Source organism: Aristolochia californica, unplaced genomic scaffold (assembly GCF_029961685.1).
Source record: "Aristolochia californica isolate CCGP_79_NKW_82.1479 unplaced genomic scaffold, dmAriCali1.0.hap1 SCAF_16, whole genome shotgun sequence".
In the NCBI taxonomy this organism is placed as follows: domain Eukaryota; kingdom Viridiplantae; phylum Streptophyta; class Magnoliopsida; order Piperales; family Aristolochiaceae; genus Aristolochia; species Aristolochia californica.
The window spans coordinates 2,048,391-2,063,803 of NW_027181837.1; the positions used below are offsets into that span (position 1 = coordinate 2,048,391).

A 15,413-nucleotide genomic window follows, 5' to 3' on the forward strand; every position below is an offset into this window, starting at 1 on the left:
CAGAGGAAGAAAACTGATAATAGACCAGGGTTTTGCGACTCGGGATCGGGACCCGACTGGCGCAGCCCGACCCCGAGTCGGATCAACTAGCTCGAGTCGGTTGGCCGAGTCGCCCATATCTGTCTAAAGAGCGACTCAGTTAGAAAAAAATTTCAAAAACATTTTAAATATAACTCAAATATATTTTTAAAAAAAATATGTATTGTGTTATATAATATGTTTTATATATATTAGCTAAATATTATATTTATTTTAATTCAAAATTTTAGTTTATTTTGGCCATCTTGACTATGACTAAGTACTTGTTTGGCCAAAAATGAAGAGTCATGTCTCTTCCTAAATGATTCAATCATAAATAATAGTCTAAAATATAAAAAATTATAAAATTATGTAAAAATTATTTTATTTTTATTTGAAATAAATTTTGACTTAAAGCACAAAACAAAAGCGTCGAGCAACTCCCTATGACTTCAGTCCCAAATGCACAATACAATGGGATGAGTCAGAAGATCATATAGTGAACACACCAAATATTCTTGTTAGATGTTTAATGTGGTATTATTTATTCTTTTAGGGTTGTCAATTATTGTTTCTATCCATTATTTGTTATTATTTTATATTTCTATAATTATTCTTTTATATTATATACAAATTTAAGAGCTTTATCCATCATAAATATTTAAGTAAAACATATTAATATATGAATCGATTGAATTGACATTATTTTGTAAATTATTTAACAAATATATTAATTATATATTCATAATCGATAAATAAAATTAACATAGACATAATTTGCTCTTCCATATTCATTTAGCTAGGTTAATTATTTATTTTTTAATTATTTCTTAAATTTAATTATGAATAAACATATTAATAATCTAAAAATAATAATAATATAAAGTAATATTATTAAAAATAATAATAAACATATTAATCCTTGATATTAGGATTATTGTCATTAAAATTATTAGTAATTATAATTAATAATTATTATTAAATTTTATTGATTAGTATTTCTTGTAGTCAATTAATAAATATAAAAATAAACATATACATCATATGCTAATAGATTCATTAGTTAACAATTATTAGCCTATTGTCTTCTCCAAATAAATTAATTTTATTTAACACCAACGATAGAAATTTGTATGTAAAATCATTAGATAATAGCCATTTAATTAGAAGGGCTTACATAAGTTAAATGACTAATGTTAAACCATAACCCAAAATTAATTGTATTTCCTAAGTTAGTTATCTTATATTACTAGAAATTATCTCTTAATTACATTTCAACAAACGGAGAGGACCGACGAACAATGAAAGAAGAGTTGAAGAGCAGGGGTTGGAGGAGGAGATATGACACCAACAATAGAGGAGGACAGTTCGATTGTAGTTGCCAGTGGCCAAGCAATGTCAAGAATGAAGAGAAAAAACTCACCGAAAGAGGGGGGCCCTGTTGCAAGGAAGAACTTTATATTCATCGCAAAACTAAAAGCAGATGCCTGAAGATAATAAAATAAAATAAAAAGTCAATAACTCATGGAGTGATTGTGAACTTCAAAACTTTCATCAATGCAATTATTTAAAGATTTAATTGTTTGAAATAAATATCTAAGTGAAAAACATCAACTTAAACTTGTTGGGTCATATGTCAATTTTTTAAGAGATGGTAATATGATATTTTCAAAAAAATGGCAGGTCATCATGAAGTGATAGAATACTCAATTAACCCTCAAAAGCCCATAACAACAAGATAGTAAGTGGAGGAAGCACCAACAAGAGTTAGCTGACAAAGGTGGCACCAAAAGTAGAGAAAATAAGGGGTGTGACCTTAGGGGCAAAATTATAATTTACACCAAAATTTCACATAGAACCAACTCAATGGTACTTCTAGACTTCCAGGAGGTTGGTCCAAAGCAAGTCCAAGCATTTTTACCTTCTTATTTACCTGATATAGCAATTTCCTTGGATCATGTAATATCCTCCTTGATTCATGTAATTTTTTTCTTGATTTATGTAATTGAAAATCCTAATTGAAATAGAATTTATCCGATAAATAGCGGAGACTAGGATGAACAAATCATTCAAAAGCCAAATAGATTATTATAGTTTAATCCTTTTCTCTCTCTTTCTCTCTCATATTCATGCATTATACCTTTCGTCTCTTTTCTCCTCTCTTGTACTATATTTTCCTTGAATCTCTCTCTCTCTCTCTCTCTCTCTCTCTCTCTCTCTCTCTCTTTCTCCCTCTCTTCACTTACTCTTACTTTTGTTGTCTTCTTCTCTCTTATCCAACCTTCTTAACAATTAAAATTTAGGTACAATTAGTAGCTTAAACAAGAAATATGCAAGTAATAAGCAATGATGGATAATGGTTCACAATTATATATAACAACTAAAATACAAGTAACACTTAATGATTTATAATGGTTCATAATCACACATGTGGAGTACTAATCGATTCACAATGTGTTATGCACTTTAAAGTTTCACTATATTAGGGTTGTCAAGGGCATTTACACCGATTGACCTTTAATATCAATTATCATGTTGCCCATGATTTATCCTTACTTTAAGGTAACACCAAAGTCATATGACGAATAATATTATGTTAATATCAAACATATTTTTGTATTAGATGGGAGGGATCAACAGTTGATTCACGTGTAAGGGTGGCATCGAGCCGAGCCCGAACATGTCTATGTTCGAGTAGAGTTTGATTTAAATATTTTGAAATCAAGTTCGAGCCCAATAATTTTAACCAAGTTCGAGCTCCAACCTACATTTAAAACTTTGCAATAAATACAAGCTAAACAAATTGTATATAAAATTATGCATATATTTTACATAAAATTGGGCATAACCTTTACTTAAAAGTGGACATAACCTTTTTATATTAACCCTGTATAAAATTATTCATAAAAACTGCGTAATTATGCATAAACTTTATTCAATAATCACACACAAAAACATTCATTTGAAAACAATGTTAGTTTTGTCCATTTGTACTTAATCATATCGTTCTGATTAAAGGACTAAAAAACTAGATCAAGGACACGATTTTTTTTTTTAAGAAAGATGGTTTTGGATGACTTAATCATATGCCCATTTTTCCTTTTTTCTTCGGAGCATGGATTCATACAGCAACAGTTCTAAAATGCTACCAATCTGTTATTCTAAAAAAGTTCGAGTGGAGTTAGCATTAAGAGAGTACCTCAAATAATTTGAGTCTCTTCACGAGCTGTGAGGAAGAGACGGCAGAAGTTCAAGAAATATTTTTTATGTGCTTATGATCTCACATGTGCGAAATCGCACAATGCCTTCATGCGTAGGGGGATAAATTATTTTTCCCTTAACTTAGGTCTCTGGTTTTCCCCTGAGACGACTTGGGGGGCAGGGGGTCTAGCGGCCATAGCGGGTAGGGGTGGCTTTGAACCGAGCCGGCTCGAGTTCGGCTCGATTCAATTCGTTACGACAAACCGAACCTGGCTTCGATCGAGCTCGACTCGTTAAGGTAAACGAGCCGATTTCGATGCTCGAGCTCGGCTCGGTTCAATTCGTTATCTATCGAGCTCGAGCACCAAAATCGACTCGTTTACCTTAACGAGCCGAGCTCGATCGAAGCCAGGTTCGGTTTGTCGGCTCGCAAGCCCGCATGAGGTGAGTCGGAATCGGTATCGGGATCGGGAGCGGGATCGGGAGTGGGAAGGGATCGAGAGCGGGGGGAGATTTTTTTCCTCCCGTCGGCTATTGTTGCCGCCTCTACCGCCATCGCAGTTGTTCGCCGGCTGTTTCTACCGCCGTCGCAACTGCTCACCGACTGCCTCTGTGGCCGTCCGTTTGATTTCTTCCTCTCCTCGTCGTCGCCTTTGTTTCCGTCGCCTTCGCATCCGTTATCCCCAACGACAGGTCCTCCCCAGCGACGTAACCCCCTTACCTCCGCGTCGTCTCGGCGAAAAACCAGAACCTAACTTTAGGGGAGAAATCAAGAGAAATAATCTCCCCCCTCCCCCGCGCGAAGATGATCTCGCACGTGCGAGATCATAAAGTGAAAAAAAAAACTTTTTCCTCTCGAAAAAGTTAAAAATAATTTTATAGAAATAATTTTCTATAAAATATTAGTGTCTCATGTTTTTTTAAACATTTTTCTAATTGAAATTTTTATTAAAAATCATATAATTTTCTAAGTAAGATTTTCATTCCAATATGGGGTAGAAAATTGTATAGAAAATTTTAAATACGTATTTAACAGTTGATGTTGTAATACTTTTAGCATGAAGCAATTTTCATTGTAATTTTGTGTTTGATATTTTATTTAATTAAAAAATTATTGATAAGTATAATAATATATTAGATTGATTATTAATTTTTATTTATTTTCCTATAAGAGACAATAAAAGGTCCATTTAACTTTCCTAATAATATTTTAAAATATTTCTTGTAATTTTCTAATAAGTCACTAATAGTAATAAGATTTTATTTAAAGGTTTTTTTGGGAATATGTATCATAGGAAAAATATTTTTAGTTTTTCCTAGAATATAAATTTTCATCTAGGGGGATTCAAAAATTACAAAACAAGTTAGACAACGATTGGAGTAAAAAATATTAATATGGGTGTATTTTAATCCATTATTGAACTTCAATCTTAAACCTCCCCTATCATTATATTTTTTTAAAATGTATGCATAATTTTATATAGAATTTATTCAAAGCCACCCCTACGGGCGAGATCATAATCAGGGGAAAAAACAAACTCTTTGTCCCTTCCTCATGGCTCTTAAAGAAATTGAAAATATATTTTAGTAGAAATACGTTTATAGAGACTATTAGTGATTTTTTCAATAAATGTTGAAAAGACATTTTAGTAGAAATATAGGGACCATTAGTGCCTCATGTTTTTTCAAAATATTTTTCTAATTATAAATTCTTTTTAAAAAATCATATAATTTTCTAAGTAAGATTTTCTTGCCAAGATGGGTTAGAAAACCATATAGAAAATTTTTGAATAAGTATTTGACAGTTGATGATATAATACTTTGAGCATGAGGCAATTTTCATAACAATTTTGTGTTTGACATTTTATGTGATTAAAAATTTATGAATAAGTATAAAAATATATTAGATTAATTATTAATTTTTATTTATTTCATTAGAAAAGGCAATAAGAGGTCCATTTAACTTACCTAAGAAAAAATTAAAATATTTCTTGTAATTTTCTTGTAAGTCTCTGATAGTAATAGAATTTTATTTAAAGGATTGTAAAATGATAGTGATATTTCATTTAATTTTGTTGTGTTTGATTATTGTATGGAGATTATTTATAATGTTATACAGTGTATGAAGTATTTATGGAATGTATAGACAATTTTATGGAGTATTTATGCAGGTATTATGTATATTGATTATGCCCAATTTTAAGTAGAGGTCATGCCAAATTTTATACAAGTATTATATATATAGATTGTGCTCAATTTTAAGTAGAGGTTATGCCCAATCCTATACACGTATTATATATATAGGTTATGCCCAATTTTATGTAAAATGTATGCATAATTTTATATACATTTTATTTGATATATATTTTTTGAAAAGTTTTAAATGTATGTTGAGGCTCGAAGCTCGGCTCGAACTCGTTGGGCTCGAGCTCGATAACAATTTTAGGCTTGAGACGAGGCTCGGCTCAAAATATTTAAATCAAGCTCGACTCGAACATAGGCAGGTTCGAGCTTGTCCCGGCTCGATGCCACCCTTACTGGCGGGGAGCTATCGTTGGGGTTGACGGTTGTGATGGAGGCAACGGCGACAGAAGCAGCGACGAAGGCAGACAAGGGGAGAAATAAGTCATCCCCCCCTCGCTCCCGACTCCTGGTCTCGAACCCTCATTAAGTTAACAAGTCGGCTCGTGAGCTTTCAAATCGAACCATGGTTCAGTTGAACTCGGCTCATTAACTCAAATGAGCCTTGTCTAGATAGATAAATTGAATCGAACCACTCGCGAACCGGCTCGGTTTGATGCCACCCATATTCATGTGTATTGAAGTCAGCATTAACGATATGTGATAAACTCTAGATGGTTGAAGGTAAATAACATTTATTTACTAAGTATTTTTATCTATTATTATTTTTAATTAATTCATGTGGAATATATCTTCTATTATAAGTAAATATTATTTAATGGATGTTGGTCATGCTAATCTTCTCAAATTATTGGCTCCCTATCAAGACACCCTTTATAATTTGCAAAAAAATGGATATAATTCTCCTAAAAATGAAAGAGAATTGCTCAATCGAAGGCATTCATCCTTGAGGACTACTATTGAGCATACTTTTGGGGCATTAAATGCTTGATTTAAAAAATTGAAAATGCTCCTTCATTTATTTTTTTTATATCTAGTTAAAAATTGTAATTTATTGTTGTATATTACATAACTATATATGTATGAAGGATTACATAGATATCTTTGAAAATGAAGAGGATGATTTAAGTGATGAGTCTGGTGGAGGATGATGACGAAGATAATGATGATAGTAATGATTTTGTGGATGATGATAACCAACAAGTAAATATTCAAAGTGATCGTGCAATACAATCCGCAAGAGCATCATATTTATGAAATTTGTTAGCAACTGTACACATTTAGGTTATATTTCACAGGGTCTAACTTGATTTTTTTATATTAAATATTTAAAAATGTTGTACTTGTATTACTTGATGTCTTTTACATTAAATATTTAAATGTTTACTTTTATATTGTGAACTGTGCACTTTTACAAATCTATCAATTCATAATTGTATTTTTACAAAGAAAATATTTTAAATTAGCCTCTATCAAAGTTTTTTTATAATAAAGTATCCTAATTACTTTATTTATATAAATTAATGACTTTTAATAATATATTTAATTACTAATTTAAGAGTGATGTAAATATTGTAAAAGTAAGGATATGTTCAAGCATCTGGAAATTATAAAAGTGGACATATTTATTTTGATATTTTATTTTATTTTTAAATTAATTAAATTAGTAATTTTATTTTACTTTTTTTTTGTTTATCAATCGAGACTACACTAAAATCAATATTATTTAATTAATAAAATACTATTTATTTTTATTGTATTAATGACTTTTAATACTTTATTAATTTACTAATTTAAGTGTGATAATTAAGATATTGTGAAAAGAGGAATTTGATCAAGTATCTAGACATTATAAAAGTAAACATTTTTTTTAAGTATTATTTTTTTATAATTAATTAAATTAATTATTTTAATTTTTTAAATTATTTTATTGATTTAAACTAAAATAAAATCTATCTTGTGTATTAATAAATACCCAATTTATTTATTTCTTATATTCATGATTTTAAAAATTATTTTTAATTACTAACTGAATAGTGATAATTTAGATATTATAAAAGTAAGAATTTATTAAGTATTTAAACATTATAAAAGTAACCATGTTTGTTTAGGTATATTATTTTTATATTTAACTAAATTAATTATATTTATTTTTGAAATTATTTACTTTTTTTGTTAATTAAAAAGTTAAATAAAACTATTTTAATAAAGTGAAATCTATTAGAGTATTTTATTAATAAATTCATTATCCACATTCCGCTATGTTTTCCATCGTGCACACATAGAGTGAATGTCTCTTAGGCCCTAACCCTTTGGCTAGTTAAGAGTAAATTCAATTTGAATGTCACTTTCACTTTCGCTTTCCCATGGCACCACAGGTATCTCAATGGTAATTAAAAGCGTTTCTTTCATAACAAGGGATTTTGAACGCGAGCCACACTTGATCGGGAGAACGACTATTCAAAACAGTTTTTGTCTCCTCGTTATATTTTCCGAGCGGATCACGGATCGGAAGCAGTCCCCTATAAGTTCTCATCCGATCGATACCCACATTTCAACTGAACGAACTTTTTCTGCAATTTCGGTTCCAAGGTGTGGGTTGTGGAAGACAAACTTAGGGTTATGGTGATACGAATGAATGTGGTGTTCGTCTCCTTCGGGCTGTTCATTGTGTGCTGATGGTTGTTGTCTAGAAGTTGGATCTGGAGAGATCGAGGCAGGGATATTGTCTTGCCAAAATGGCGCCATCGCCCGTGAAGTTTTTGTTCACGCTGTTGATAACTTGCGTCTTTGGTTGGATCATTTTCATGTAAGTGATCGGTGAACTGTTTGTGACTGTTCTCTGCTGTGAATTTTTCTCATTGTTTTATTGCTTATTGTCTGGATCATCTGAATTTTATTTGTATTTTCTTCTATTTTAAAATTTTGTGGCATTTTGTTGTCGTAACATAGCTCTGGAGAGTAGTATTGTTAATCAGATTTCAAATTTGACTATAGTTAATTTTCTAAAATTCTTAGCTTGAAGATTTGAGTGTTCAAAAGCAATTATACTGGAGCTTATGATGGGAGCTCATTCTACATGTGACAAAGAAAATGAGCCAAGTGAGAATTGTGATGTCACGTTTTTCTTCAAATTGTGCTGGTTGGGTGGACTTATAATTTACCTGGTGGTTGTCTGGTAAATGAATGACAAATTAAATGGGATCAGTTACTGTTCATTGGTTCTGACTTGTGTGTTCATCCATTCGAGCTGGTTCACTGTAACAACAACAGGAATCGGTCTAAAGAGTAACGGTCTGTGTGATTTCAGGACACGGTTGTTAAACCTCTGTCAATGTGTTTCAGCTTATTTTTCCTAGTGAGGGCATTGATCCTTATCTGTGATTACGAGTGAAATGTGGCTCACCTATTGGGGGTGCGTTATTGAACCTATTGGGCATCAGACAAGTTCTCAGCATACCAGAACTGGTCTGAACTATGGAAGGCATTTCTGTTGGCATTTATGTCCAATTCCCTATTGACTCTATTTTCAATCTACATCCAATTTGATGGTTTTTTTTATCTTACTATTTGCATAGATCTTGAAACCTGGGGACCAATCTTCTGGTGCCCTTACAAATTCAGCTTGCTAAAATGAAATTAGGTCCTTTTCAGGAAAGAAAGGATGTTGGGGTTTTATGGTCCATATATGAACCACTTGTCTAAAATCTCTTAAATCAATTTGATTGAGTAACAAATTGTCTTGCATGTTGGGTATTATTTGATGATCACCATTGTATCCATGTTTTGGAACTTATTATTTCTAGTGGTCAGTTCGTTAAACCAAATAGTCAGTTACTGATTTTGGGGGACAGTTCCAAAGTGCATGATTGGTGAATTGCATGATGTAGAATATACCACATTGTAAGGGTACGTTGTGCTACTGAGATTTTGATTTCCTTGACAAGAAAGATCTGCACTTATTTACTCTTATCTCAATGTTTTCATGGTTGTAAATGTCTAAAGGATGTTGTCAGATGCTTAGACTATTAACTATGTGATATTTTGAAATTCCTTATTGCATCTCTATCCTTGTCCCAAATGCAAAAAAAAAGTTAAATAGTTTATCTGCAGGTGGAAAGAGTAGACCAATCTAATCCATATCTATGCATATGCGATTTATTGTTTTGCTAACTGCAGAGACATGGTTTCTGCTCATTTGTATATTTAGGTTGGTGAAACATTCATAGGATATGCTGCATAGATGATTAGACTTTTATGATGGATATGATTTCATTATGTTTCCACAGCTTTTTGAACCATCTACCCTTTGGAATATGCTGATAGTTTCTCTGCTAGCAGAAGAAATAGACATGGTTCCTTTGTACTCCTATCTAGACATATAGCAAATGCTTATGTTCCAACTAAAAAGGCATGATTTCTTCTCTTAGTTATATGCTTGGCGGCTACATTGTCCTAAATTATATCTGGAATCCTTTCCATACTACCCGTCAAGCACTGGAAAATTATTTACATGTGGAATTCTTTCAATATTGCCCCTCAACACCACAAAAACTGAACCGACATTGCCAACCAAAAGTAATGTAGTGGCACTATAACAACAGGAAAACAAGGATGGCAAGTAAGCACTCTTTTATGCTTGAGCTGGTTAAATGGTATAGTTTTAAGCTTCTTGCAAGTGAAATATTTACATGTAAGAAGTCCCTGTTTCCCATCTGTAGCTTTTTTGTGCTCAGGTTTTATCACATGGATCAATGTTGAAGTAATGTAGCTATAGTACTTTCACTCGTCTTCTAATAGATTTTCATTTCTACTCTCGCTTCTTTCAGATTTACTGCAAGATTGTTGGCTTGGGTTCTAAGCCGAATAATGGGGGCATCTGTTGGATTCCGTTTTGCTGGATTCAATTGTTTGAGAGATGTCCATGTGAAATTTAAAAAGGTTAATCTTTCATTTTATTTTATGACAAGGTCTGCAAAAAAAAAATTATGTATTTTATGCAGTCTATCACTTGGAGAGTTTTTTTTTTCTCATCCTCATAGCAAAAAAGAAAAAAGGTGGTATTTTTATGTATTTTTCCTCTTTTTTGCTCAGTCCTTTAGAAGTTTTTATTTAATTTTCTTTTATGACACGGTCCTTTGCAAGTTGTGGCCATATTTCCTCTTCTCATGAAATTATTTACCCTGCTTAAAGATCCTTTGAATTCTCTACTAGAGAGAGCAGCAACTTAACTGGGGCCAGAACTCGACCCCTGGTCTTTATATTTTATCACTTATGTAAAACATATAGCAAAGAACTAGAACCACCCTGTAGACCTGCTTACATATAGACACCAATTGAACCTGGAAAATAAAACAACAAAAACCCCAAGTGCACAATGTTGGATGACCTAGAAGGGACAAGTTTACATGTTTATAAAGATAAAAGAACCTTTATCTTCAATACTCCCCCTAAAGCTGGAGCATAAATATCATAAAAGCCAGCTTTTTACAAAACATCATAGTTTCATGCTTTCCAAGGGTTTGATGAATATATGGTGTGACAATTTTACTTCTCATTACTACATCCCAAATTAAATGACAATCTACTTCTTATGTTTCATCCTTTTGTGAATCATGGTATTGCATACTTGGTTGTTACCTTTCCATCATCATGGGACCTTTTTCAATACTGATCTCCACTAACATAGACTTTCCCCACATGAGCTTGCTGACTATATGAGCCATTGCCCATATTCCACTTCTGCCTTTGAGTGAGCAACCATTGTTTGCTTTTTACTCTTTCAAAATACAAGATTACTACCAGAAAATATACGATATCTTGTGTTTTTTTATCCAACCTGGTTCCAGAATAGTCGGCATCTAAGTACTCGTGAACATCAATTTGTCCTTAGGAGGAGTTGATTAACCGATGCTCCTTTCAAGTGCCTCAAAATACTTTGTGCTGCTTGAAAATGAGACTTCCTAGGATTCTTCATAAACTGGCTTACTGCTTCTATATCAAAAGATATGTTAGGTCTAGTCGCTGTGGCATACAAAAGTTTTCCAGTTAACCTCTTGTACCCTGTTTTATCCTTCATCAATGGACTTTGATCATCAAGATAGTTAGCTTAACCTTTGTTGGGGTGTCAATTGGTTGGGCCTCACATAAACTATACTCCTATAAAAAATTTGTCACATATTTCCACTGAGACAAGACAATTCCAACTCTTGCTTGAGCCACTTCTATGCCCAGGAGTGGGATCAAGTTGGGTTAGTGGGGAACTTGACCCAACCAAACTAGGAACACCTAGGGACAGGGTTCCTGTTTCATCTTGTGGGTTTGGGATGGGGTAGGAAAAAACGCTTGCCGCCACAAGGATTAAATATCCCAAGTGCGGGTAGTAAGTAGGGATATAGGGATGGATCAAGGATGAGGGCAGGTATGAGGGGATGATGTTACAGGACGACATTGAGGGAAAACAGAACAAGGCAAGCATGAGGTTGATTTTCCAACCCTAACCTGACCCGTCCCCACTCCTATCTATATAAATATCTCAAATGACCATGATCCTTTGTCTGAAAATGACTTTTGAAATGATTCTGCATCTCCTTAGTATTGATTTGGTAACTCCTAGAGTCACTATATCAACCATTTCAACAATAATTTTATAACTCCAAACAAACATCTGTTAACAAATAGAGAGTGACCATAGTGACTATGAGAAAACAAAAGCTGCTCTACTAAAATTTTCAACCATGCCTCGAGCTTTTTGGTAAACAAACTTACATATCTTACTAGTTTCTCTTTGAGCAATACCCTGAGGGTTGTTCCATAAATAATTCTTCATGACGATCATCATATAAGAAAGTATTTTTAATGTCATGTTAATAGAGGGGCCACCTTTTTTTTTTTTTTAAATGATGCTGATTTTTATTAAGACAAAAGCTCAAAAGAGCAATTTACAAAGGAGGGAAGCCTTCCCAAACAATGAGAGATTGCTGGGAAGTTCCGAATTTTGCCAATTTATTAGCCAAAGAGTTGGCTGATCTAGGAATGAGATTCCAATTACAATGAGTAGAAGATACAATGTTAGCAATACTATCAGTGATGGGCCAGTGGCGCCAAGGGGGGAAACTGTCTTTGGAACACCAACTAATAACTGTCTTCGAGTCGCCTTCAATGATTAACTTGCCATGGAGACGATCCCTGAAGATTTGGAGGCCGAACAACAGAGCACTAACTTCAGTAGTATTAGAATCGGCAATGCCCACCGGACCAACATAAGAAAGAATAGGGTCTCCGTTGTGACCTCTGAACACACCACCTGTTCCAGCCGGCCCAGGACATCCAATAGTACCACCATCAAAATTCAGCTTAATGCAGTCGCAAGGGGGGAGGGGGGGGGGGGGGGGGGGGGATGATCCCAGATAGCCATACTCGAAATTCTGTTGGAGCTTGACATATGAGCGATCAAATTCTGCTGAAGGTAGAATTTCACCATATTCTTCCATAAACAGTTGTGCTTGAGGTTGATTCTCCATGGCAAGTTAATCATTGAAGGCGACTCGAAGACGGTTATTAGTTGGTGTTCCAAAGACAACCTCCTCCCTTGGCGCCACTGGCCCATTACTGATAGTATTGCTGACATTGTATCTTCTTTGCATTATAATTGGAATCTCATTCCTAGATCAGCCAACTTTTTGTCTTGTAAATTGGCTAAATTCGGAACTTCCCAACAATCTCTCATTGTCTGGAAAGGATTCCCTCCTTTGTAATATGCTCTTTTGAACTTTTGTCTTATTAAAAATCAGCATCATTTCAAAAAAAAAAAAAAAGGAGGTGTGCAATCACCTTATATGCACTAGTGGTGAGACTGATCGGCCGGAAGTTAGATGGGAGCTCTGACCCATCTTTTTTAGGGATGAGGGCGATGAAAGAGGCTTCAATACTCCTATATTTGATGCCATGCTGATAAAAGGAGCGGGCCATGCCGGAAATGTCGTCTCTGATGAAGGGCCGGCAACGGCGATAAAATTCCCCATTGAATCCATCGGGGCCTGGAGCACGATCCAGAGGAAGACCAAGGGCTGCAATTTCAATTTCTTGACTAGAGAAGGGGAGCTTGATGAGACTAGCTGCAACTGATGGAATAACCTGGATGTTAACCCTTTGGAACAAGGGACGGACCAGTGAGTCGGAAATAAGGGCTCGGTCTGAGGTGGTCTCACCGTTGATGCTGAGCATGGCAATGCAGTTGGTCCTTCTTCGTGCAGAGGTGACTGCATGGAAGAATTTAGTATGAGCATCCCCATCGGAGAGCCATTTGAACCTTGCACGTTGCTTCTAGAGCACTAACTCGCTGTGGGCGAAGGACTACAATTGTCCTTGAAGGGCATACCTTTGAGAGAATTCTCGAGAAGAGTGACCTCTGACTTCCTCCTCATAGTCGAGAGCGGCTATCTAAGCAAGGGCATTAGTTCTCACTGCCGAGGAAGAGGCCTTCTTTTCGGAGGCCCAGGATTGCAACAGCGGTTTCAACATCTTGAGCTTGATTGGGAAGGTCCACCCGCTCAGGTCAGCAACGGTCATATTCTCCCAAAAGGATTGGAGAGATAGATCAAAAGAGGGGTCCGCCATCCAATTATTGTCGAATCTTAAAAGGGGGGGGGGGGGCAATTGCCAAAATGGGGATCAACCATAATCGGCCAATGATCAGAGATGACTCGATTGAGCACTTTGCCGGAGACATTGCTGTAGAGCTGAAACCAATCATTGCTGGCTACGAATCGGTCCAGCTTTGAGAGGACAGGGGGCTGCCCGCCATTTGACCAAGTGAAGGTCTTCCCAGATAGGGTAATCTCATCTAGGCACCAACTGCCAATAAAATCAGCAAATAGCCTCATGGAGGTTGTGATTCTCCGGGACGACGGGGATTTCTCATGGCAGAAGTGAGTGACATTGAAGTCGCCCACAAGCATCATAGGAATAGGCCACATCTGACAAGTCCTCAATAGATCCTCCCAAAATAGGTGGCGCTCATGGTGTCTGGTAAGGCCATAGACACCAACTAGGCACCAAATGTTCCCCGAACCTTTGTCTCGCAGCTTGATGTGAAGGGAGTAAGAGCCACAACAATGATCAAACACTTCAGTAGTACTAGTGTCCCACATCAGTAGGATACCGCCAACCGATCCCACTGCATCCACTGAAGCCCAGCCAGGTTCCTTTAGGTGCGACAACTCGCTGATGTATCCAAGGGGAAGAGAAGCCACCTTGGTTTCTTGGAGAACAACAACATTTGCCTTGGTAGAGGCAAGGAGGTCCTGAATGGAGGCGCGATGACACAAGGACCCAATTAGGGGCCACCCCTTATTCATAGCCACAAAAACTAATATGCGCACATAGCTCAATGTTTTTTTTTTGAAAAGGATGTATATTTTAACAGAGATAGAAAATACTTAGAGCTCAATGTTACCGTTGAAAAGAAAGTGACAAAGAAATCTACCCCATATGTTTGGGTGTACCCTTTTGCTATTTTTTTTCTTTTTTTTGAAATGATGCTGAATTTTATTATGAGAACTCAAACAAGCAGATTACAAGAGGGGAAGCCTTCCCAAACAATGAGAGATTGCTGGGAGGTTCCGAATATAGCTGATTTATCAGCCAAAGAATTGGCTGATCTAGGAACGAGGTTCCAATTACAATGAATGGATGACACAATGTCAGCAATATAATCATTGATTGGCCAGTGGCGCCAAGGAGGGGAGCTATCTTTTGAACACCAGCTAATGACAATCTTTGAGTCACCTTCGATAATCAGCTTGCCATGAAGCCGCTCTTTAAAGATTTGGAGGCCGAATAGAAGAGCACTCACTTCAGCAGTGTTTGAATCAACAATACCCACCGGCCCTGTTGCTATTAAGCGTGCGTTATATCTCTCTATAGAATGATCAACATTGTGCTTCATAGAACACCTATTTGTATCCCAATATAGCAGCATTTGATGAAGGGTCATACAAACTCTATGTACTTTTGGTACTAAAGCCTGCATTTCTTCATCCATGGCTGCC

At 35.2% G+C, this 15,413-nt stretch overlaps 1 protein-coding gene across 2 annotated transcripts in view; it reads left to right on the forward strand.

Moving 5' to 3' along the window:
• The first annotated feature begins 7,806 nt into the window (after window positions 1-7,806).
• Window positions 7,807-15,413, forward strand: part of LOC137953510 (protein SABRE-like) — a 57,774-nt gene continuing 50,167 nt past the window's right edge. For both annotated transcript variants that reach the window (XM_068800934.1, XM_068800936.1), the window contains exons 1-2: window positions 7,807-8,170; window positions 10,191-10,302. In XM_068800934.1, coding sequence (XP_068657035.1) covers window positions 8,100-8,170; window positions 10,191-10,302 — 183 coding nt within the window. In that variant the 5' untranslated portion in view covers window positions 7,807-8,099. The remainder of the gene's footprint in view (window positions 8,171-10,190; window positions 10,303-15,413) is intronic.